The 27,454-nt window shown below is 34.7% G+C and overlaps 1 protein-coding gene across 1 annotated transcript in view; it reads right to left on the bottom strand.

The window, feature by feature from the left end:
• Positions 1-20,246, bottom strand: part of LOC149559680 (pathogenesis-related 5 protein Cup a 3-like) — a 56,726-nt gene extending 36,480 nt beyond the window's left edge. The window contains exon 1 of the mRNA XM_089827459.1: positions 20,047-20,246. Coding sequence (XP_089683585.1) covers positions 20,047-20,246 — 200 coding nt within the window. The remainder of the gene's footprint in view (positions 1-20,046) is intronic.
• Positions 20,247-27,454: the final 7,208 nt, after the last annotated feature.

The following is a 27,454-nucleotide window of genomic DNA, read 5'->3' as shown; positions in this document are numbered from 1 at the left end:
CAAATACGAGCCAAGTAGCATGCTTATATAGGCTAGGAAGAGGGAGGAGGTGGCAACACCAACCATTGAGGAGCAACCATCTATCAGACTAAAGATAAAAAATTATATTCCCAAAATAGCTAATGGATGCTCACATGTAGGAAGGTGACACCTTGCAACCATTCACCTAATAAGACATGCTTTATTAACCTAAGCAAGATTATTAAAAGTGTAGGAAAAACCTAGCAATATAGGAAAAATAAATAACCTACTAGGAAACAAAAAACTACACTAACACCCCCCATAAGTGAAGCTTAGGTGGATTTAGAAATGGGTCCCAAAAAGTCAATCCTGATGAGGTACCCATGTACATAAGATTCCCCAAAAGAGAGAGAAAAGAGACCCCCCAAAACAAAGTTAGGGCTTCAAGTGAGAGGAAGAGGTCCCCCCAAAAGATGAAGCATTCCACACCCCCAAAAAAGCTCACAAATGAAGGAACTTGATCTCAATGAAGGGTTTGGTGAAGATATCAAAAACCTACTTGGAAGTTGGACAATAGTGAAGTTCAACGATGTGACCATGGATGAGCTCCTAGATGTAGTGCATGTGGACCTCTATATGTTTGGTCCTTTGATGATGAACTAGATTATGTGAGATCTAAATGGCACTCTAGTTGTCACAAAATATGACTGGTGGCCATCTAATTTGGATACCAAACTCAGTGAGAAGATGTTGAAGCAAAATGGCCTTAGTGGCAGCATTTATAGCCCTTGAATACTTAACCTTAGTAGAAGATAGAGCAATAGTAGACTACTTTTTGCTCGACCAAACAATAGGACCTAAACTAAGTGAGAAGGTGTACCCTAAAGTAGACTTGCAATCCTGAGAATCACCTGCCCAATCTAACTTTGTGTAGCCCACCAAATCAAGCTCAATACATGCTGCGTAGTGAATCACATAACTGTGAGAACCTTGAATGTAGTGAAGGATCCTCTTAGCTAATTTCCAATGCAGCTCATGGGGCTCCTACATGAATCAAGAGACCATGCCTACATAATATGAAATGTCAGGTCTCATATGAGTCACATAAATGAGACTCCCAACAAGTTGGTGGTACAAAGTGCCATCAACAAGTAGAAAAGAACATTGAGCATCAAGTTTGACTCCATAAAGGAAGGGATTCAGAGCATGCTTACAACCATATGAAACATTGAGAGTAAATCTATAGCATACTTGGACTGTGTGATGGTGATCTCGAAAGGAGACTGATAGATCTCAATCCCAAGAAAGTAATGCAACAAGCCCAAGTCAGTCATCAAAAGACTATCTTGAAGGACCACTTTGATAGCCTTAATGGTGGATGAAGAACTTCCTATGATCAACAAGTTATCAACATAAAAACCAAAAATAGAAGTGAATCACCTTGTTGCAAAATGTAGACATTAGGATTAGAATGGCATCGAGTGAACCCAATTGATAGAAGGAAGAGTCCATCTTGGCATACCAGAGGCCTAAGGAGCCTATTTGAGGCCATAGATAGACTTCCAAAGATGGAGCACAAGTGAAGAATCCTGAAGGAATCCTTGTTGTTTCTCCATGTAGATCTCCTCATGAAGGTCATTGTGAAGAAAAGTACTCTTCACATCCATCTAATGTACTTCCCAATGATTAGCTATAGCAATGGCAAGAACAATTTGAATGGAATTCATTCAGGAAACTAGTGCAAAAGTCTCAGAGTAGTCAATCCCAGGAACTTGGGAGAATCCTTTGGCAACCAAGCAAGCCTTGTGTTTGTGAACTAACCCATCTGCTGCAAATTTTGTTTGATAGATCCACTTACATCAAATAAGTTTTCTTCCCTTAGGAAGAGGGACAAGATCCCAAGTGTGGTTCCTCATCAAGGAACTATACTCTTCCTACATAGCTGTATCCCACTCAAGAATACCAAAAACCTCATGAAAGGACTGTGGATCTAAGGTAGTAGCAATGAAGACATGTGGAGCATCCTAGAATTATGAATGAGTTTGCCTAGTGTCTGATGGATCCCCAACCTAATCATGTGCGGACTGCAAGGTCTATCTAGCCCAAAGTGGATTGAAAGATGGAGAATCTGGAGGGGAATCATTAACCTCTAAATGATGACTAGGAGAGGAAGGAGGTGAGTTCTCTAAATCACTCTACATTAGAAGTAGAGGTAGAAGACTGTTCAGGTGAGTCTCACTCATCAGAAGATTTGTCATGTATTCCAAGTGACTCCAATGTCAAAGTAGAAGGAGTTGGAGAAGTGATATAAAGTGAGCTTGAAGATTCCTCCTCAAACTAAACACTCCTCTCAATGAATAACTCATATGTAGTAGGGTGGAGCAACTGATAAACCTTCACACCATCAGGATAACCTACAAATATGCAAGGTCTTCTTTGCGGATCCAAGGCTTTACATTTCTTTGCAGGAATGTTAGCCCATGCAAGGGAGCCAAAAACTTGAAAGTGCTTAACTGATTATTTTTTGACCACTCCAAGCTTCAAAAGGAGTAACTCCCTTCAAGGCTCAATGAGGAACATGGTTCTAAATATAAAAAGCACAGTTAATGGCCTCTACCCAATACTATGGTGGAAGAGATCTAGAGTGAATCATACAGTTTTCCATTTCCTCCAAGGATCTATTCTTCCATTCTACAATACCATTCTACTAAGGATTGTATGGAACTGAATGCTATAAATCAATCCCCTCTAAAGTGCAAAATCTTTCAAACTAATGGTTAACATACTCACCACCATTGTTTGTGCACAAAACTTTGATGGATTTCCTAGATTGCTTTTCTACAAAATTTTTGAAGTACTAAAAATGATCAAATACCTCTGAATTTTGTTTGAGAAAGTACACCCTAGTATATCAAGAAAGGTCATCAATGAATGTGAGGACATATCAAGCCCTTCTAAAGGAAGGATGTTGAAATGGACACCCCAAATCACTATGAACTAACTCTAGTATCTATGAAGCTCTCCATGTCTTACTTTTGTCAAAATTTTCCTTAGGATGCTTACCAAGAATGCAACCTTGGCAAACACCACTTGAGAACTGAACTGGAGGAAATCTTCTGACCATGCTTTGCTAGTTGAGTTGATGCAAATAGTGGAAGTTAAGATGGCCAAATTGACCATGCCATAATTTACTCACATTATTAGAGTGAGTGAGAAAAATAGAGGAAGGTGGATTAGGAACAAAGTGAGAAAATAGATAGAGTTGTGACTAATGATCTACTCTCCCAAATGCAACTATAGAACCACTGTTCAATTCACGTATCTCCACAAAATCAGGAGTGAACTCAACCCGCTTGCTTGAACTTGTGTGAGTGATCTAGTATATTGATAGGAGATTAGTTTATAATGAGGGTACACAAAGAACATCATGGAATATGCCATCCCCCACATCAACATACCCTCTCCCACACACCTCAAAAAGAGTGTTATCAGCCATCAAAATAGAACGCATAGTACATGGCTCAAAAGAATGCAAGTTCTTCCTTAGATGAAGCCATGTGGTGCAAAGCACCTAAATTAAGAACCCAAGTGGATGGTGAGGAAGCAACTGCAACAAGAGCCTTGCCCTTTCCTTTCCCCTTGCTATTTTATTTTGCCTTGTTAGACCCTTCATTAGAACTTTGTTTGATAGACTCAAGAACACTAATATTATTCTTCTCAAGAATGTATGTCAAGTGATCAATTTTTTTCTTCAAACATATATGTTCATCATGACCAAATCTTTTACAATAGGCACATTTGACCTTTTCTTTCTTAGGCTTATCACCCTTGGAGGATGGGGTATCAATAGTTGCTTTTGAAGCAACTAGTATCTGATCCTTCTTTTCCTTACTATTATTTTGTTTCTTATCCTTACTATTGTTGTTACTACTTTGTCCTTTTTGTTCTTTTGTTCTTTGGTTAGCAGCCAAGACATGTGACTTAGAGGACATAAGAGTGCCCATCTGGATTAGCCTATCATGTTCTTGAGTGAGATTAATAGCAAAGCCATCTAAAGATGGCATGGTGAATTGAGTACCAAGTGCATACTTAGTAGCATAGAAGGTAGAGACAAACGCAGAATATTCTGAACTTAGCTTAGAGAGAATACTAAGAATTAGTTGTTCATCTTTCTTTTCAATTCCACATTATTTTAACTATAGCCTTAGTGATTTCAATTTGGTGAAGAAATCCTAGATTGTGTTGAAATTGCCTAGACTTAAACTAATTAGTTCATTTTCCAACATATGGCCCCTCATTAAATCTTGTGTGCCAAATAGTGTTTCCAGCTTTGTCCATATTTCATTTGGTGCATCCAAAGACTCTATGTGAAATAGCAAGTTAGGAGAAACAGACAAACACAATGTTCCATATGCCTCATCACATTTGTTAAACCACTTAAGCTTATCTTCATCTTTACTAGGTTTAGTTTCAAGTCCCATAGTTATCCTATTTAATCCATCTTTCCTTAAGTGAATTTTCATGTGTGATTTCCACTCAAAGTAATTGTATGGAGTTAAGATGGGCATATTTTTTTAATCCATGATGAAGAAACGTAGAGAAGAAATGCTAAAAAGAAGAGAACCTAGCTAGGAAAATGCCCCACTTTTTACTCAATCAAAGAACCCCCCCTAAAGAAATATGATTTGCCACTTTATTTTAGTGTGTTTACAACTACCACTAGAAAAAAATACTTAGCGGTCTTGATTTAAATCCCTCATGAAGAGCATATGCTGAAAGTGAAACTTAGGCACAATAATCAAGCAAAAAAAGAGCACCACTGCGATCTATTCAAAAAATCATGCACTTTTAAAAAAAGAATCACCTCAATATGAGGTTGTATGAGAAAGTTATGATCTTTTGAAGTTTCCAAAATGAGAACTGTGCATAGTCACGACCAAGAATCTACAATTTTTGAAAAAATCATGCATAAAAGTCAAAAGACAACTCCACTAGTGGATAGAGCACAAAATAATAGGCAAATTCATAACAAGAATCATCAAAATTGGAGTCTGTATGAGAAAGAACAAGACATTTGAAAACTGCGTTCAAATCTATGACTACCAATGGAGAGGGGTATGGCTGTAGCTTTCTACGATCTATTATACAAAATATATAGATTGTATGCAAAATCTAAAAGATACCCAAATGGTTTTTCAGGGCTGCAAACAAAATCCAGAAAACAATTTTGTTGTTGATATACAGAAGATTTAGCTATAGTGTAAATCAAATGCCTTTAACAACGAAAAATGGCCCTAACAACCAAAAAATGATCCCAACAACCAAAAGACATCATGAAAAGATTGAATCAACTACCTAAGCCAATAAATGGCATGTTGGAACCTACAATATTGATAGAAAACACCCAATATGCAAGTTGGTTGTCAGATTTGAGATTGAAACCCAAATTTTGCAGCTTGTATAATGATCTCTGATCTCGATTAAATGAAAGCCAAATCTAACTTTCTCAAGCTTGCTGGATGTGTTGGAACAACCAGAAATATTACTAGTATTACCAGAAATGCTGCAGTAACTCAGAGATAAAAAAATGTTTTTGTCAAACTTTTTTGATTCTCAAGATCATTTGAAGATGCGAGAGAAGAACATACTGGGTTTTTCAAAAACTTACAATAAGATTTACCAACCCCCCTTGAATCTCTCAAATAAGAAAACTAAAATCTACTCTTACACGTAGAAAAGCTCTGATACCATGTTAGAATATGAAAAGATTAATAACCCAAAAAATTAGTGCAAAGAATAAATATCTAAACTATGAATGCAAATGATACAAAATCAAAATAGCAACATAGAGTTAGTCTCCAAGAGAGTAATGCAAATGCTAGAAGCAAAATAGAATTAAGAGGATGCAAAAACAAGAGATGCAAATACAAGCTAGGTAGCATGCTTATATAGGTTAGGAAGAGGGAGGAGGTGGCAACACCAACCAATGAGGAGCAACCATCTATCAGACTAAAGATAGAAAATTATCTTCCCAAGATAGGTAATGGAGGCTCACTTGTAGGAAGGTGACACCTCATAACCATTCACATATAAGACATGCTTTATTAACATAAGCCAGCTTATTAAAAGTGTAGGAAAAACCTAGCAATATAGGAAAAATAAATAACCTACTAGGAAATAAAAAACTACACTAACATATGTTTCAATTGTAATGAGGTTGGTCATATTGTTGCAAGGTGTCTAGAGAAGAATAACAATAAAAGTGGAGACAAAAATAGAGGTAAAAGAGATGAGAGTAGAAAAGACTATAAGGACAAACAAAAGAAAGCCTACTACATTGCAGATGAGGAATCAAATGAAGAATATGATGATCATGATGATGAAGTTGTCTATGTTGCAATGAAAGATGATTCTAATGAAGATGAGAAAATTGCATTGGTGTCTTATGTGAAAAAGAGTGATAGATGGATCATTGATAGTGGTTTCTCTAATCACATGATTGAAGAAAAGAGTAAGTTCAATTACCTTCTACATTATCATGGAAATAGTGTTAGATTCAATAGTGATGCACCATATCTGATCAAACGAAAAGGGTGAATAAGATTGACAAACAAGATCATGTGTGACATTGCTTACTATGTAGAAGGACTTAAATATAATATGTTGAGTGTGTCACAATTGAATATTTCATGATTTAAGGTTAAATTTAGAAACAAAAAGGTTAAGATCTATGATGTTGATGGAGAACTAATTAGAAATGGTGATCAAAGTAGAGGTGATCTATTTTATCTTAACATGAATGATGCTACTTTTCTTGTGGTACAATTTGATGAGATGTGGCTATGGCACAAAAGAATATGTGTTGTAAATTTTGATAATTTTATCAATATCAATAAGATGAAGAGAGTTAGAGATTTTCCAAAATTGAAGAAACTTGATAGTGTGATTTGCAAACAATGATAGTTAGGAAAAAAAAAAAATCTAGTTTTAAAAGTAAGACGCACTCCTCAAAAGAAATTATGGAGTTAGTTCATAATGATTTATGTGGACCAATTAATGTGAAAACCTTCAAAGGTGATAAGTACATTATCCTATTTGTCAATGATTATTCTAGGACAATGATAGTTGTGTTTTTGAAACAAAAATTTGATGCATTTCAAATGTTTAAGTGATATTTGTTGAAAAGGAAACTGGCAAGAGATTTAAATGTTTGAGATCTAATAGAGGTGGAAAATTTACATCAAATGAGTTTTTGATATTCTATAATGGTAGGGGAATCAAGAGATAGACTTTTGCACCTACGACCTCCCCCACAAAATGAGATTGCTGAAAGGAGGAACAAATCTTTAATGGACTATGCTAGAACACTAATGACGAAGAAGAATGTTTCTTTGAAATATTGGAGAGAAGTTATCAGTATAACTATCTATACCTCGAATAGAGTAAAAGTCAAGAAGGGTGAAAATTCCACACCTTTTTAGCTATAGTATGGATACTCACCCAATGTATAATATTTTAAGGTATTTGGCAGCAAGTTTTAAATTCTTAAGGATAATAGAAATGAAAAATTTGATGCTAAAAGTGATGAAGGTATATTCCTAGGCTATTCCACAAGAAGTAAAACTTATAAGTGTTTAAATACTAATAATAAAAAAGTTGTGGAAAGTACAAATATAAGTTTTTATGAATATACAAAGGTACATGAAGTTGAACCTAAGAAGGAACTTGAAGACTAAAAAACCTTTGTGTACTACTATGAAGACATGAATGATGATGAAGCTGAGAACCAAGTTAGAAATCAATAGCAATAAGTATCAGTGACTGTCGAGTCACATACAATGAATGTTGAGTTGCATTCAAGGGCTGAGTTACATTCAAAGGCTAAGGTACATTATGAAACTGAGATTAGTGTACATAAAAAGAATGCTAAGTTACCTCATAGAGAAGTGCAAAGTGACTATGAAGTTGATAGACCCATTGTAGAAAGACGAGAATAACTAAGATTACCAAAGTATGTCAAAAGACATCACCCTACTGAACAAATTATTGGAGATAAAGAAGATAGACCTATTACAAGATATAGGTTAATAAGTGATACATGTTTTTTAAGCATGCATGAGACTAAGTTAGTGAAGGATGCATTGGAGAATGATGCTAGAGTAAAGTTATTAAAGAAGAGAATGATTAGATTGAGAATAACAAAAAATGGACTCTAGTACATAGACTAGAGAAAGAGAATATGATTGGAACCAAGTGGGTATATAGAAACATACTAGATGAGAATGGTGAAGTTACAAGGAATAAGGAAAGATTAGTTTGCAAGGGATATGCACAAGAAGATGGAATTGACTATGGAGAGACATTTTCCCCAGCTACAAGATTGGAAGGAGTAAGAGCCCTACTTTCTTACTTTGCATACAAAGGTTTCAATGTTGATCAAATGGATGTAAAATAATTTTTTTTGAATGGTATACTTGAAGAGGAGGTTTACATTGAACAACCAGAAGGATTTTTTGATCCAAAAGATAAGAATATGGTATGCAAATTACACAATTCTTTATATGGTTTCAAACAAGTTCCAAGAGCATGGTATGAGAGGCTTTACAACTATCTTGTGAAGATTAGTTTTGACAAGTGTGATGATAACAACAATCTATACTTGAAGATAGAAATAGGTAAAGGGATTTTACTAGCTGAAATATTTTTTGATGATACCATATTTGGAGGACAAATGCATTGTGTAAGATATTTTCTATGAAATGAAGAAAGAGTTTGAAATGTCTATGTTTGGTGGGATAAAATTCTTTGTTGGATTGCAAGTGTATTAGATGATCTATGGTATTTACATCACTCATTCCAAGTATGTAAAGAAAATGTTGAAAATTTTTGGTATGGAGGATTCAAAACTTATTAGTACTCCTATGGTGACAGAATATAAATTATCTAAGAATGATGATTCTTCTAAAGTAAATCAAACATTGTATAGGTCTATGATTGGAAAATTGCAATATGTAGTTCATAGTAGACCTGAAATTACATTAGCTATTGGGATTATTGCAACATTCTTTGCAAATCCTAAGGAGAATCATTTGATAAATGGTTGTCAAAATAATTATGAGATATCTAAAAGGAACATAAAACTATGGTCTATACTAAAAGATAAATGATAAGTTTGAATTCAGAGCTTGTATAGATGTTGATTGGGCTTGAAATATTGATTATAGAAAAAATACAAGTGGTGAAGTATTTTTGTTACAAAATAGATTAGTCTCATGGACTAGAAAGAAACAAAATTGTATATCACAATCTATTGCTGAAGCTAAATATGTGATTATTGTAGTGAATTGTACAAATATGGTATGGATTAAACAATTTCTTAAAGGAATGAAAGAGGAAATTACTAAACTTGTGATACTCTACAATGACAATACAAGTGCTATAAACATATCTAAGAACCCTATGATGCATACAAAGACAAAGCACATTGCAATCAAGAATCATTACTTGATAGAGCTGGTTCAAGATAAAGAAGTGAGAATGGAATATGTGAGTACAAAAGAATAGATAGCTGATATACTCACAAAGGATTTACCTAAGGATGCACATGATTATCTAAGAGGTAAACTGGGGGTGATACCTATTAGAAATAGGGATTACTAAGAGCAAGGTGAATAAGTAATCTACAAAATTTAGTTGACAACTAGATATTATCACTTAATTAAACCATGCATAACAAAGAAATAAAGTAATGAATAATAGTAATAGTAACAATACACAAAGATAACTCATGACACCATATTTTGTTAACTAGGAAACATTGGCCAAGGGAAAACCCTGACGAGGATGATACACACTAGATAATATACTGATATATATGTTCCTTGTTAGAGGATGGACCTTGTTAGGAGTCATTAAGAAAATTTAGTATAACGAATCCTTGATAGGAGGCTTTGAATCCCTATTAGGAGATTCCAACCTGGTTAGGAGTTGTAGTATAATGTATGCAAGGAGAGCCCACTGCCTAAACATGTAATTTCAACTACAAGAAGAGCACACTACTCAAAAAACTAATTTACTATTATTTTATTTCCTAGTTTGATCTCTGATCTTCAGCTCGATCTCTAATCACCAGATAAAAATTCACATATATCGCTTTCACAAAATTCATGCTCACTTCACAATCTTACAAGATAGCACTAATACACCAAGATTGCCCCCTTATCACAAGAAGTCCTTTACATAAATACCATGCCTTTAGATAAAATACTGTTGGGTTAGCTAAGACCACAATTCACTTTTCCAAGTTAGAGTAAACATCTAGGATTGTTGGCCCTAATTGGACCAATAATTATTTTGCAATCAAAACAATTCCTTCCTTCAATTTTGCTGTCCTACTTCATCAAAACATGAGTAACTCTATTCCGTATAGTCTGTACAAACTTCCAAGGTTATATATGTCATCACCAAAATGTATACTATCTATATGTAACTCTTCTTTACATAATTTGATGTTTGCAACATGTTATAAGCAAAACAATACACTACTATAAACCGAAGTTTATACTTAGACAATTTTCTGATAGCCAAAAACTAAGTATCTTTATTTTAGAGGTTTCCTATCAACCCGTACATTATGTTTTGCCATTAATGACAAAAATTACATATCACTATTAGCCAAATGTAAAAAATCTCCCCCTTTGGTATTGATGGCAACAAAATAGGGAAAATTGGCTAAGTGACAAAAACTTAACTATCAAAATAAATATTATGTCTATTACAACTTTACATATATTCTCCTTCTTACAATATGCTTCATCTTACACATGTATCTCTCCTCTTTGTATCTTTCCCAGCAATGACTTGCATACAATTTTCACATGAATCTCGCCCCCTTTGACATCAATGACAAAGGTTAAAATTTCATGATTTAACCCAAAACTGTCAAAAATACTAAAACCGTTGTCTTCCCTTATGTTGATATTATCTTCATACAATCATCAAAGATAATCTTTAGGTTATTCATAACTTTGTTCCATGTCTCTTTGGTAGACTTTGCTAATGTGAGAATTGCACATAATGCATATGATGCAATCTCAACTGCATTGATATCTGAATACAAAAAGTTTGTATATGTGTCCTTGGCCTTGACACATTCTTCTAGTTGCTTCTCAACAAATGATAACTTCATAGCAATGGATTCTCTAAAATTAGATGTTCTCCTTAATATATACTCTTTCCAAAGTTCCAATTTTCTGATAATGCTTTGAACATTGGCAACTTGACTATTAATATCATCAACTTTGCTAGATGCATGTTTGATTAAGCTGGATAAAGCTTCTAGCTCATTCATCTTTGCCTCTATCTGACTGTTCAGATTCTTAGCAAGTTTTTATGATAAGGTACACTTAACATACAAAGCTTTCCCTTTCTATTGACATTTCTAAAGTTCTTTTATGCATGTATCAATATTGATTAAGTCATTCTTGATGTTTTGGAAAATGGTGCTAAATTTGATCCTCCACCTCTACAACATTTAGCAAATTAGTAAACACTTCATCAAAAGACTTTAGCACTATCTATGCTCTCAATTTGAGATCTGACTTAGTATGCTATATTGTCAAAGTACTATACAATCTATCAGTTACTTCCATTAGTGATCTCTACAAACTCTTAACTATCTTATTCTTCTATAAAAGTTTGGATAAAGATGAAATTAGATTAGTCTGATGATCATCATTAGAAGCCAAACTAGCAAGAGAGAGAAAAGTAGATGAGCTAGATAGTTTAATCTCATCCTCCTTCTATTTCTTTGCTACTTCCTTAGCTTTCCTCTCTTCCTCTTCTTTCTTTTCCTTTTCCTCTCTTTCTTTCTTCTCTTCTAATCTTCTCCTTTCTTCCTCCTTTGTTTTCTTTTTCTTTACTTCTTTTGCAATCCTTCTCTTATCTTCATCTTCCTTTCTTTTTCTATGTTCCTCAAGCAATTGTTGCTTGGCTTCCTCTATCTTCTACTTTTCAACTTCTATTAGCCTCTTCTCTTCCTCAATTTGGTTCAACTTTTCTTCAAAATCTTTAGTGTTTGGTACATTTGGTTTAGAACCACCAAATATATTATTGTCATCAATATTGAGAGTAACATTGGTTTGATCAATCTTCATAGTGTCAGAACTGACTGACATTTTTGAGGTTCTAGGAGCTTGAGGAGATGCTACTTGTGACTTTGACAACATCTTGCTGATAGATGCTATAATCTTCTTTCTCAACTTATCCTTCTCACCAATCATAAATAAGAATGGCCTCAACTTATTCCTTAGGTATGGTGCAAGGTTATTCAACACTCTCTTAATCTCATCTTCATCATCAGTCTTGCAAATTGTCCTTAACATATACTTCCAAAGTTCAAAGTCTTCTTCTCTTGCGGGAGTCTTCTTTTCTATGAGTCTCTTGTAGACTTTCTAGTTCACTATTCCTTTAATATCCTTCATACTTAGATAATTTGAAATGATATGTATCACAATAAATATATCAATTAGATCTTTCTCAAAATTATTGTATAGATCATAAAACTTGTTAATCTAAACAAAGTTTTCCTCATTTGAAATTGTTATGTTTATCTTCTCAATCTTTGGCTATCATGGTTGCTGATATCTTCCTACTACTCTTTTAGGTGGAGTCACCTTTTCAGTTTGCTTGGTTTCCTATTCCTCAACCTCTTCATCATCACTAGATTCAATTGTCAACAATGCTTTATTGCTAGGTCTTATAGCCACCCATTTCACTGTCTTAGTATTTGATGACACTGCTTCAACCAATCTCTCTAATTTTCTCTTGTGTTAACTGGGATGAACATCAAACACTACCACATAAGGAATGCTCTATCCCAAAGTTGTCTTAGCAACTAAAAATTACAAGGGTTGATGTTCAATACACCTTGTTTCATTGTCTATCTCATGGCCTCAAATTCACTTTATGTCATTCTAACATCAGACAATGCCTTCTTCATGATTGACTCAACCTTCTTATGAGATTCTTTCTCCAAGGTTGCTTGATGAGCATGTTGTGTAATCTCATCATACGTGCCAAATCTATACTCAGCTTTATCTTTGTCTAAATTCAACAATAATTCAATATAGCTAACTGAAACATCATGATGACTCAACTCAGAGCTCAAAGGAATAAAAAATGTTTCCTGAGGTTCTACTACTTGAATGTATGTATAGTCTATATTAACTAGAATACATATGTCCTCCTTCAACCTATCCACAATTGCAAGTGACATCTCAAATCTCTATTTCATCTAATTTTGGAATGTTCTCATAATCAAATTACCACTATTCAATACCTTATCTACAGGGTGCCTTCTACATACCTCTATAATCTTTTCCATGGTGCATCTATCACTACTCATTATATCTATTACTGATAAGTAAGGAGATCTCTTCAGCACATGAAAGAATATGTGATTTATCAGTGGTTGTAATCTAAATACACCATTCTTTGTTCTCTTAATCTTTTCAAGGTTTTCCAAGAGTTTCATCCTCATTATTTCACTCAAATTAACTTTCTCTTTATCAACAAATATCTTGTAAGCTACATAAATAAATCATGCTAAAAGTTCGTCTATCTTAGAACTTGCACAAATTGAATAAGCAATAATTCTACTAAGAAATCTCACATCATCCTACTTGATGGAGCTAATTACCATGGCTTTCCCATTGTATACTACCTTAGTGTAACTTTCTACTTTCTTCTTAATCATCTTTTCATTTATGGGTACACTACCTTGTTAGGTAAGACAAGTTACCTAATGAATTAGGTTAGCATAAATGTCTACTACATTGTCTTGCATCCACAATTTTCCATTATCTATCCTACTCAATATGATTTGAGTCCATTCATTTGTATCTAGCTCATGGTAGAAATGATACTTAAATAGTTCAAATTCCTTTAAGTGATCAAATATGGGCTTCATAGTCATGTCGTGGTTAAAAACTAGTTCCATATCCTTATTTATATATTTGTTGCCAATCGACTGAAACTTGAAAAATTCAAATAATTTTCTACATCTTCAAGGTAAACTACATTGTTTGGATTAATAGACAATGCAGAGTTAGGATTTCCATCACTAGGTTTTATGGAAACTACCTTGAGCTTAGGTCTATCCTCATTCTCAACACTGTGAATAACTAACCTATCCATGATCTTTATCAATGATATCTTTAACTAAACAAATTTTGTGGAAAAATGATAAAATACCTCTTTCCAAAAATAAGGTTTGCTATGAAATTTCTCTAACAAATCACTTCTGGATGCTCTTCACTTTGAAAGTGTTCACAATGAAGTAAAATTTAATTATGTACTCCAATTATCCATGCAACTTGAAAAATGCATTAATTGAATACTTCACAAATATTAAAAAGCTATTATTTGTGTTCTATAATCAAATAACTACCCAAACTTGTCTATCCAATCTTCAAATGTCACCCAAGGTTTACTATAGCCTCCTTCTATCATGAAAAACATGCTTAAAACTTTGCATCATGAATTTTTATGAAAAAATATACTTTTCTTCTTTTCTTACATAATCAACTTTTACTGTAGTACTAGTAACTCTAAATTTCATCATAACTTGTTTAGATGAGCTCAAAATCACAAGCAAGCTTAGGTACCATCTAAACAGGACTGAATACACCTTTTCCCAACTTCACTTCCTCTAATTTGGTATTTGACTAAAGTTCTCAAATTTTGATGCTGTGAAGAAGCTTAATTCAACTTGATTGAACCAAACTCAATAACTAACTTCGATCTTCTTGTCTCATCATCTAACTTTTCTTTTCAAAATTTTTTTCCTTTCACAAATTCTTCATTAAGTTCTTCTTGAAGTTCACTCACAATTTTTCTTTGTACTTCAATGTTATATCTAGAGTTCCTTTCATGGTTCCATCTATTATTCCTTTTATTTCCAAAGTTTCTTACATTGTTCCTTCTATCTTCAAAGTTTCTACCCATTCTACAGTACTTTAGTGTGTGTTTGAAGTTGTTGTATAACTAACATATAGGTGCTCTACTTCTAGGATTCTATTGATCATCAAGTGCATGAAAATTTTGAGCAATGTGTCCTAAGTTGTTACAGTAGCACACGATCTGTCTTCTATCATCATAAGATCTCTCTCTCTCTCTCTCTCTCTCTCTCTCTCTCTTGATGTCCTTTCACTAGATCTTCTTCTATCTACAAGTTTAGTATTTATAGACATTTTACTATTTCTTCTATCATTATTATACTAGGTTTCCTAAAATAAATTGCATTATGACCTGTACAATGACAATTATGACAAGAAAAGTCCTTAACATGATTAAATGACTTATTAGTACAATCTATTTTCATATGACCTATTTCATTAAGTAAAAACACTTACCTTTAAATTCATACCTGGTTGTCTTGGGAGTCTCCATTTTCTTTGGTTCATCCAAGATTTCAACTTCATTGATTTTCTCAACTCTTTGGTTTCTTAGAAGATTGACTAGATTCAATCTTATCATCGGATTTTTCTTTTTCTTTTGAATATGATCTAATCATAGGTTTCTTTGTAGACATGTTAATTAGGTAACCAAGCCAAGTCTTTTCATAAGAAGGTCTTTGTATAGACATAGAATCATCAAGTTTTTCTCTACTAGAGTAAAGTTTCTCAAGATGTTGTTTACATTGTGTCAATTCACCTTTCACAATAGTATTGTACTTATGGAGTTCTTCATGATCTTCTTTCAATGCTTCAAACCTAGATGTTTTCTTTGCTATAATTGCTCTCAAATCTACATTTTTAGTCTTCAAATCAGATTCAACTTTTCTAGGATCATTTCTCAAAGTCACTTCAAATTTATCATCTTCAATTCATGCTTCAAGATCTTGTACTCTATCTTCAACTTTGAATAGCCATCATCAGTAGTTCTAGATTTAGTAGATTCAGGCTTTGATTTTAGATGTTCAATCTTTTCTTTTAACTTACCAGTGTATACTTTGGAGTCTTCATATCTATCCTTTAGCTTATCTCTTTCTTTAGTAAGGAGATCAATTTGTTCAAGAGCTTCTACAAGGTTCTTCATCGACTGTTCCATATGCATAGGGATCTTACTTAATTTGTTAAGATTCTTCAAAGTAACTAGACTCTGGTACCAATTGTTAGAAATAGGGATTACTTGGGGGGGGGGGGGATCAATAATCTACAAACTTTAGTCGCCAACTAGATATTATTACTTATTTTAAACTATGCATAACAAAGCAATAAAATAATGATGAACAATAATAGTAACAATACACAAAGATAACCCATGACACCATATTTTGTTAACTAGGAAAACCCTGGCCAACATAAAATTTTAGTGGGGATGATACCCACTAGATAATATACTGATATATATGTTCCTTATTAGAGGATGGACCCTATTAGGAGTCAATGTGTGAATTTAGTGTAACTAGTCCCTATTAGGAGACTTTGAATTCTTGTTAGGAGATTCCAACTCTGTTAGGAGTTGTAGTATAATGTATGCAATAAGAACTCACTACCCAAACATGCAATTTCAACTATAAGAAGAGCTCACTACTCAAACAAGTAATTTACTATTATTTTCCTTCCTAGTCTGATCTCTAATCTTCAGCTCGATCTCAAATCACCAGATAAAACTTCACATATATTGCTTTCACAAAAGTTCACTCACTTTGCAATCTTACAAGATATCGCTAACAAACCAAGATTTCCCCCTTCTTACCACAATAAGTCATTTGCATAAATACATTTCCTTTATGTAAAATACTTTTGGGTTAGCTAAGACCACAATTCACTTTTCCAAGTTAGAGTAAACATCTAAGATATCGGCCCTAATTGGACAAGTCATTTTTTTACAATCAAAACATTTCTTTCCTTCAATTTTGCCATCTTGCTTTATCAAAACATGATTAACTCTATTCCATACAGTCCATAGAAACTTTTGAGGTTATACACATCATCACCAACATGTATACTATCTCCATGTAACTTCACTTGACATAATATGACATCTGCAACATGTTATAAACAAAACAATAAACTGCTATAAACCAAATTCTATACTTAGACAATTTTTTGATAGCCAAAAATTAGATATCTTTATTTTTGAGGTTTCTTGTCAACATGTACATCATGTGTTAAAATTACTAACAAAAATTGCATATCACTATTATCCAATTGTCAACAATACCCCTATCCAAAGCTACTTTAGAAGCACAAGTAGTGCCCTACATCAACTAAGTTGAATGTCATATTTTAAAATTTGATGTGGTGGATTGTACTATAGGATCTTCCTAAAATAATGAAGGAGACAAAACAAAAACTTAAAGTCACAAGAAGGGTGACAGAGGGAGAACTTGAATTGATAATAACTACATGTTGAGATGAAAAGTCTTTGGAATTATTGTCAAAGAGGGAGAGATACATGAGAGATACACAATAGAGATACTCTTAGGAGATAGATGTATATTGATCATATTAAGAGTGAGTGATACATAGAATAAGGAAGAGATAACTCGGTGAAGGAGAGAGATACATTGATGTTAATAGAAGTGATAGGGAGAAGATAGATTCAAGGAGATTGGAAAATCTTACATTACCCTGTATAGAGGAAGGATAGATAGTGATAGAGGGAGAGTTTGAAATTAATTTTATTTTTGGTATTATTGTTGGTATTGTTTTGCCATCAATGCTAAAGAGGGAGAATTTTGAAAAGAGATTTTTTGAAGTGTAGAAATATCAAGGAACAATAATTTAAAAAAAAAATGATGTCAAACTTACTACTTACTGGTGAGATAATTGCTTTTTGGTTTAAATTTTATCATTTCTTTGATTTATGAAGAGGATTTGAAAATATATGATAACAAGAGTACACCTAGAGAAAGGTTGAGTTATTTGGTATATAAAAGGAGTACTAAGATGAAGTAAGACATGGAAGATATGATATATTGTTGATATAAATAAAGATAAAGTGAATGGTTACTTAAGTTAAGCCAAGAAGAAGTGTTAGCATAAAAAGTGTTTGCCAAGCCTAGCTGAGCAAACAATGTAAGTTGAGAAAACTTAGTTCATGACCATGAGAATTCAATAGGTATCAATCATCATTAAAATCTAGCAAGTGTTGAGTGTTAGGAAAAAATAGTGGTAACCAAGTGAAGAAGACATAGTTGATGCTGATTAACCTTGTGTTGGCTGAGAATCAGAAGACTATTATTGTTGAGTGAATAGTATAGATGTTGAGTGATAACAAAAAGAGTTAAACTAAATATTTGACAAATCTAAGCTAACTATGTTGATTTTTTGAACTATGTGAAACATGTGGAAGATAAGTATGATGAGTTACAGACACATAATTAAAGGTAAACCATTTTGAGGTGAATCTAAGGAGCATTGTAAAAGAATCTTCTAGAGGGACTAAAATGGAAAATTGGGTAGATTTATTGAATCTTACCTATCCCTAAAATAGAAGATTGTGATTGAGCTACAAAAGACCTAAATTATCTTTCTAACGAGATACAAGACTAGAAGTAACTATTGTCATGTGCAAGAACCTAAGGAAGACAAGGGCTCTGGGGTATTGATTCATGTGATGGCCAAGTGGAAGAGTATACAATTGGTATACAAAGCAAGAAGGCTTAAAAGGATGAATGCTTGAAGGGTGAACAAGCTATTAGAGACAAAGACTATGAATTTGAAGAAGAATGGAAGATTGGACCAGAGATCTACAATCTACAAGTGAGTTGTGATTTATTATTAAATCAAGGCTTGTTGTTACTTTCTAACAACTGTATCAGTCTAGATAAATCCTTTGGATTAAGGTTGACCTAACAATCATTTATAAATCCTTTAATCAGGTGACATTCTAATGGAATGTTCTAAATTCTTCTAACAAGGCTCACTCTTGACATGGTGATTGAATCCTTCAACCAGGTCACATTTAATAGTGTGCATTGTAACCTTTAATAGAGTTGGCCTTTAACATGGCATCACTTTAGAAGATTTAAAATTGGTAGCTTGTTACAAGTGATTTTTCCTATATTGGGTTTCCACATAAAATTGTTGTGTCAAAATGAGTGATTGAGTTTGTGGTGCTTAATGTTTACATTTATGGAAATTTATTATGGCCTAGGACAATGACCTACTAAGTTATGGAATTATTGGATGTATGCATGATAAGGACATATGGATATGAATTTGTTAAGTGCTGATAATTTTTATTTGTACATCTGGATCTCAAATAACTAATTTACCCTACTTCTCAGTTATTCTAAAGAATTCCAACATCCTTTTGTTATGTGTTGATTTATTTCTTATATTTTTTATTCATTTTATTAGATTTTAGATGTGATAGTATATGTCAATATATGGTGTTGCATAGAAAAGATCAATGTTAAGGTAGAGATGTGTGTGGTAAATTATATATGAACATGGTTTATGTTTGAAGTATAAAAAGTTTTGAAGATCCTAATTGACCCCTCTCCTTTGAACACCTTACTTTCCCTATTAGATTCCAACAATCAGAGTTGGAGCTTAGTTCTATAGTTAGGAGTCTAACCACTTGAGATTAAAAGATCTTCGAGATGGAGGCTTATAAGTTGGGAAAGGTTATTTAGAATTAATAAATTGAAATTGATTTTGTATTTAAGCTAGTCTTTATCTATTTTGTTTAATGGCTCCCCCTCTTATTTCTTCTTCCCTTCGATAGGACTGAGGCAAGGTGACCCCATCTCCCCTGTTCTCTTTATCATTTTGGTCAAATGCCTAGGAAGAATCATCTAGAGGAAATGTCAGGACATGAGTCTATAGGGTCTCAAGCCCTCTTTGGGCCCCTCAGCTTTCTCTCACCAGTAATTCATGGATGACACCATCTTGGGGGGAGAAGCTACTATCCATGAAGCTAGAGCTTTCAAGGGCATTCTGAACACCCACACCAAGGGTTCAGGCCAAGATATCAATTGGGAGAAGAGCTCAATTTTCTTCATCAAAACCCCTTAGGAGAGACAGAGGAAAATTTCTCAAATTTTGGGAAGCTGCATTGGATCCCTACCAGCCAACTATCTTGCACTGCCCTTGGGCTCCAGACCCCCAGACTCCTTCTGGAATAGCATCATTAATATATTCAATAAGAAACTTGCTGGATGGAAAGGGGCCACCCTTAGCCAAGCTGGCAAGTGTACCTTGGTGAAATCCATACTCCAAAACCTCCCCACTTATGCTGTAAACCTCTTTGGAATCCCTACCAAACATGCATATAGAATGGAGAAGATTTAGAGGGACTTCCTCTAGTTAGGGGCTGATGACCATAAGACATATCACCTTGTTGCCTGGGACCTCATCTATCTCCCAAAATTCTATGGAGGTCTAGGCATCCAAAAGATTAAACACCTCAACAATGCCCTTTTGGCCAAACAGTTATGGCGTATCTTTCAAAGAATAGGTGTTTGGAGGGATATCTTGACTGAGAAATATTTGAGAAGACAATCCTTTAACTTCCTGATAAAAGAGACCGAGATTCCTTAGGGGTCCTATATCTAGAATGGGATCTCAAAGGCTAGACCCCTAGCCAAGTCAAAGGCCAAATGGAAAGTTGGAAAAGGGGATAATATCTTATTCTGGTAGGACAACTAGACTAGTCAGGGACCTCTTATCAACCACCCCATTTATGAAAGATGGGTAGAACAGTGCATTGAAAGTTATGGTATGCAAGTCAGTGATTATAGAACTGGTCAAGGTTGGCAGGACCTCTCTAAGCTATCCCCAGACCTTATCCCTCTAATGATTTTGCTGAATGCCACCCCCATAAACAACAACAGGGACTCTATTATTTGGGGTGATGCCTCGAATGGGATTTTCTCTATTGCCTCTGGCTACTTCTCCTTATGGGCCAAAATGGAGAATCCTTTGTGGGCCAATGCCTAGATTTCTGACCTCACTCCCAAAATTAATAACTTTTTTTGATTGCTACTACAAGAAAAAATTGTTACCCTAGACAATTTAGACAAGAAAGGCCAATTCATCCCCAATAGGTGCACCCTTTGCAAGCTTAACTTAGAATCGGTAAATCACCTTTTCATCCTTTGCCCCTATTCCTCTAAGGTGTGGTATCTTCTGACCAGGGATCTTGGTTTTAGCTAGTGCCTCCTGCCAACATCCAAGACTTTTTCTGCCAGTGGAGAAGCCACCACTCTATTTTGGATACTCAGCTCTTTAGCTCCTAGATTCTCCCACACTTTTGGTAGGGAATCTAGAAAGAGCGCAACAACCAAATCTTCAGAGATAGAGAGGCTCCCGAGTTCATAATTGTAGAGAAAATTGAAGGTCTAACTATGGAAAACTTTGCCATTACAAAGGGAGGAAACATCAAGGAAGGAGGGAACAGTAAAGCTAGGAAGAAAGACAGGGACAAGAGAAGATAGGAAGCAAGATGGTCCTTCCCCCCTAAGGATTGGCACAAAGCCAACTTTGATGGGGCAACTAAGGGGAATCTCAGACTGGCTGGTAGTGGTGGCATCATTAGAAATTGTTTGAGAGGAGGAATTACGGCTATTTCTTTCCCTCTTGGTCACCAGACCAATCACTTTGCTAAAGCTAGAGCAGCTAGACAGATTGTTAAGCTAGCCCTAGCTTCTAGGATCGAGAGCCTATGGCTTGAGGGTGACTCCCTAAACATTATCAATTATATCAGAGGACATGCCCCACCCTCTTGGACAATTGCTAACATCATTAAGGACCTTAGATCTGACTTGGGAAAGTTCAAAAGGACTTTCATCAGCCACACATACCTAGCAGCCAACTCGGTTGCTGACTTGTTTGCCAATGATGCCGTTACCAGAAACTCGGTGATGACATGGATCAACAGAGATGAAATCCCAGTAGGGACAATTGAATTACTCTGACAGGATCAAATCTAGGGTACTAATATTACCCCTTTTAAATTATGGAAAGATACACCAAATTGCACATCAAAAGGGGTGTAATTAGAAGTAATGCAATCCCTTTTCAAGTCATAATCATGCGTATAGATGGCATGATTTTAGGGCTGGCATGAACATAACCACCAAAAATTGTAATTATTTTTTTGTTTTCAGCATCTCAAGGAAAATTGAGCTCAACATTTTTGCTAGAGAAATATGGTTTATAGAGATAAAGTCTACCATGGTAGGGGAAAGGATCAAAAGAGAGCCTTGGGGGGAAATGGAGAAGTGGAAGGGGAAGGAGAAGGTTTGGCACAAGCTCAAAAAAGTGGGTATAACTAGATTCATGGAGAATATTCATGGCTTCGAAGCTGGGGTTACCAAGGGGATGATGGAAACATGGAATAATGGGAAAGTCAAAATTGATGGTGTCACCCACCAAATCACTGAGGGCTTGATTGCAAAGGTGACGAAAATCCCTCAGCTTGGCATAAACTTCTTCAGGGATAAAAAGATGTCGACCAATGTTGTTAGTGAATTTGTCAAGGATGATGTTGAGAGGAACAAAATTATCAAGATAGACACTTAATATGAGATGGAATCCATCAAAAAATTATGGAGGTATGTTCTTAAGATTCTCATTGAGTATATCACTCTAGACTCCAGGTTTGATAGGATAAGAATGCACCATTTTGTGCTGCTTAACCACTTTAGGCATGCTATTAAAATTTTCTTTCCTTTCTTTCTTTCTTTCTTTCTTTCTTTTCACCTCCATGTCTAAGAATATTGAGGGTTTCAAGAGAAAACCCATCACTAATCCTGCCCTCCATGAAGGCCTTCTCCTCTTGGTTTATGAGTTTCTGAAAGCTCATACTAGGGGAAAATACCTCAATGACTCGGGTAATTCTTCAGAGGACACTGCCGGTTTAGACTCTGAGGATGTTCAAGTTGTTAAATTTAAGGATGGGGATTATTCCACCAAAATCATCTCTGCTGCCCACAACCCCCACTTTCCCAGCAGAAAGAGCCCTAGAGGTCTGCCCCTCATTCTTCCCAAGCTTGAGCCCTAGGAGGAGAAAGAAGATAGTGAAGAAGAAGAGGAGACTGAGACTGAGTCTAAGGATGAGGACAAGGCAAAGGGGAAGGACACTGGCAAGGGTGAGGAAAAGGGGTGGTAGAGAGATAGGGAGGAAACCCTCGATACACTCGGTGCTCCCCTGGATAACACCAGAAAAAAAAAAGTGAACCAAGCCCTGCTTCGGGAAGACCCCATCACCTTGACCTCCGAGACCCCTGGTCTTGTCTCACCCTCTTGCCTGCTTGAGGAGAAGACTGTGGAAAAAAGTGGGGAGGTGATAAGAAAGGATAGGAGGAGGGCTTGGAGGAATTTTAACATGGATACTGCTGGGTTGGGAATTTTTAGAGAGCCAACAAACATCCAGGTGATGGAGGACCTCGATGGAAAAACCCATTATGATGAGCTCATCAACCCCGCTCTTCTAATCTTTTCTGATAACACATGGGAATTTGTCTTCAACCTTTTAAACAACACAAAGAATAGCTTGATAGATAACTTTTGATCTATCAAATGGTTATTTTAGGAAATCAAGTCTCTTAAGAAAAAGTTTATCCAGGATAGCAGCCAGAGCCCCTATAGAGTCTAGGAGAACTCCAAAAGGATGAATGACTAGCACGAAAGCTAAAAGCACTGCAGCAGCCAGGACTCTAGAAATGATCAGGAGGATAGATTTTCCCTAGTTGAATAGAAAGTCCAGAGGTTAGAAAACATCATCCAGATTCTAACTAGTCAAATTGTGGATACTCTACACACTTTGAACAAGAACATTGTCAACTTGGGGGATACTCTTATGAGTGTTGGCATTGGGGGGAACACAGGGAAGCTAACTAGCCAAAACATTGGTAAGGAAGAGGCTGATCTGAATGCTAGCAGGGACCAGGTGGATCATTTGGACCAGGAGGAAGCCCAGAATATTAACCAGGAAGAAGCAGAAAACCAGAAGGATAATGAAGCTGCAGAAACTCTATAGGATCTAGATAAGGAGAACCATTAGTTTTGGTTTTCCTTGTTGATCTGGCGGTTGGCTTTTGCATCCTAGCCTTTGGCCTTTTGTTTCTTTTTGGCTATTGGTTGCTATTTTGTGTTTTTCTGGACTTTAATGTCTTAAATTTTATGATGTAAAACTTTTGGGTTTTAGGTCCCTGTAAAACCTATTTTTCTTAATAAAAAACAATGTTATGAATGAAGAAGTAAGAGAAATAAAAAGAGAACATAAAATATGGTTAGTGAGGCTATGTGAAGTGACTAAACAAAAGAAAAAGGTTGAAGAAGATAAGGTAATGGATGAGGAAGATAAAAGGAAGATGGATACAAGTCTTGATGAAAGAATAAATGAGGTACAAAGGTTGAACCACAATCAATTTGACATAGTCAATTAGTTATTGAGTGCTAATCATTAGATTTCTAGGAAGGTGGAAGAGATTGCCAATTTGAGATTTGAGAACAATCAATTGAAAATTGAATTGAGAGTTGAGAAAGAAATCTTGGAAAGAATGAATAGATTTGGAGAGTCTATGAGACAATTTTATGAACAACTAAAAGAACAAGAAGATGTCATGACACTACTACACTAGGTTATACCAAGTTCATATCATCTACCGAGCAAGGAGAATCATCAAAGCATGGAAAAAAAGGAATGTTAAGAACAAGAATCTTGCACCCTAGAATTTTGGAAAACCAAGTCATACAAAAAATATGCAAGCACAAAAATGGTAAGTCAAATCCTAAACCTAAATTAACTAGCAATTATTTTAATTGTAAAAAGCATGGACACCAAGCACATGAGTGCAGACCAAAGGACAGTAAGATACAACCTACATTGAAATTTTAAGGCTATTGTTACACATGTTAGAAGTATTCTCATAAGGAACAAAATTGTACATTTAAAAAAAAAGAACAATTAGATACCTAAAGGTCAAGGTAAAACACCTAGGCAAGGTAATAACATAAAGTGGGTTACAATACTTGGGTCAATTGTCAATTTTGTAGAAAGTATGGACACACTTCATAAAATTGAGCAAGAATCAATGTTAGAAGAAGACCACAAAATTGGAGGAACTTTGAACAAGTATATTTCAATTTTCAAAAGGTCAATCATTTGAAAAGAGACCATGTGAATTGAGCACCAATATCAAATAATGAATGGAAGAATGGTAAATCAAAGGCCAATACTGAAGAAGTGAGAATCTAGATGAATCAAACTTGGAGAAAAAAAATTGAAGAAGGAAAAAGTTCAAATGGTGAAGTTGTGATTACCTGTTCCACTTGATTAGGTGATCCCCCCACCTCAAAGTAAGTGAAAGAGGTATAAATGGAACTAAATTTAAAATTGCTAGATCATACACAAGTTCCTAAGATTTCATGGATAAAGGTCCAAATAATAATGTTAGTAGATTTTATAAGGATAGGTATGAGATTTGAATTTGGTGATGTATTTTGGTACCAAGTTGAAAATCTAGTGATGAGCGACTGTTATTTCTAGAGTCCTTAAGAGATCAAATCAAAAATGTTAGTTATGGCTAAGTTGTGGCATTGACCAAGTAAATGAAAGTTTGGAAGTACGCTTATAAAATTTTATAGAGATAGCTAAGAAAATTGCAACTCACGTGCTATATGTACATATCATTAATGAGGCCCTACATTTGAATTTCCACAGTACATAGTGAATTCTATGAGTTGTTTTAATCACACAATATTTGAGATTTCAATAAAAGAAGGGCCTGAGTGAATGCAAAGTAGTTTGAGAAATTATTTAATGAATCTAAAGGCATTGCATTAGTATTTGAAGTGACTTATGAGTAGATTGCAATGGCCAAGCTATACATAAGTTTGTATTCAACACATACATTGATAGAATAGTTTCAAGCACATCAACATCTACAAAGATGGTAGAATTATAGTTTGTAACACAAAATTAGTTAGGAATGATGCATGCCCCTCACCTAAATTTAAAACCTATCCTAAAATTTTGATAAAGGGTGATTCTTAGGGATCCTTGTCATCTATTGCACTTAGAGTTATCATGATTCATGATGTGAGATCATGTTATATATGTAAGATAGGTGAACTACGAGATTTTGAGATGAGAGCTACATATTATAAGTTATGCGAGAATGAACAATCGAAGGAAGAGAATTAAATTTTTTCCAAGAGAGGGTTCAATCATGCCCTAAATTTCCCAAAGAATTTCAAGATATAATTGATTAAGGTTCTTTTGAGAATAATTGACAACATCAAATTATGGTTGGAGAATAGACTAGTGAAGATATCAAATTAGATTGTGTATTGTATTATAGGCTACCATATTACACATAGAGTTAAGACCATTCTCTATCAAAGAAGGGATGCAATTGAAGCCAACACACTAGCTAAATGGAACAATAGAGGAATGAAAATCTCAATGACTGAAGATGCAAAGATTGTATTCTTTGTTAGAGTAATTGCCCAGAATTTTTATAATTCAAGCCAACCTAATAGTGTACTATGTGTTGCTATGAATTTGGGAAAGAAATTTGTTAAGAAAGATCATAGTTATGATCTAGGAGACCACCAAATTGCCTAACTTACAAAGAAATTGGAAAGTATAAAGAAAGAAAACAATACTCTATGTACGTTTGGATCTATAATAGTTTTTACTTTCTTTTATGTGGAATTTCTTTTCCCACCATTGGTAATGTTGTCTAGGATAAGAACATACATATTACCCATTAGATTAATGAATTCATTGGTCAGATTAGTGATAATTTTGAAACCATATGGATCTAGTTACTTCAAAGAATTTAAGAGGAAAATGAAGAATAGGTTTAGGATACCACAATCCCTAGTAGAAAAGTATTATGATGATATGTTGTCCTAGGTAGAAATTGATATTACCTTTGCACAAGAAGTTCTACCTAGGGTTGCATGTTTGAGACATCTATGTTATGAGGTTAATTTTGATCAAGTAATTGCAATGATCAATGCATTTTGGGTAGAAGAAATTGATCAAAATGTTGAGCCATTCGACAGATATGAGAAAGGAAATGTGAAGATTATTATTCAAATAAATGTACCTAAGATGATGAACAAGAGGAAGGCCATGATTAAGAACTTAGAAAGGGTTTTTGGAGAAGGAGCCAAGTATGAGATGTCTTTTCAAATTATTGAAGGAAAAGGAAAGGATAGATCATGTAGTGATGATGATGAAGAATAAAATGTAGAGGTAAAAGGAAAGGTGATAGTGGTGACTTTGCTATAGAATAAAAGAGATAAGAAAATTGTTATTATTGAGCCTAATTTAAAGAAAGACCTTAAGAAGGTTGTAATAAAGCCTAGACATATACTACTAAGGGTTACTAGACAAAGGTCAAGGGAAACTATTGCTATAGTTATCAAGCCTCAAAATAAAGGTGTTGTGAAGATAATAAAGCCTTATTGGGTCAAGAGCTCAATAAATAGAAAGACTATTACTGAGGAAGTTGAGG

The sequence above is a fragment of the Cupressus sempervirens genome, chromosome 4, assembly GCF_028749045.1.
Source record: "Cupressus sempervirens isolate cs-2001-9-10 chromosome 4, ASM2874904v1, whole genome shotgun sequence".
NCBI lineage: Eukaryota > Viridiplantae > Streptophyta > Pinopsida > Cupressales > Cupressaceae > Cupressus > Cupressus sempervirens.
Note: the sequence above shows the minus strand (reverse complement) of the source record. Positions and strands in the feature narration are given on the sequence as shown.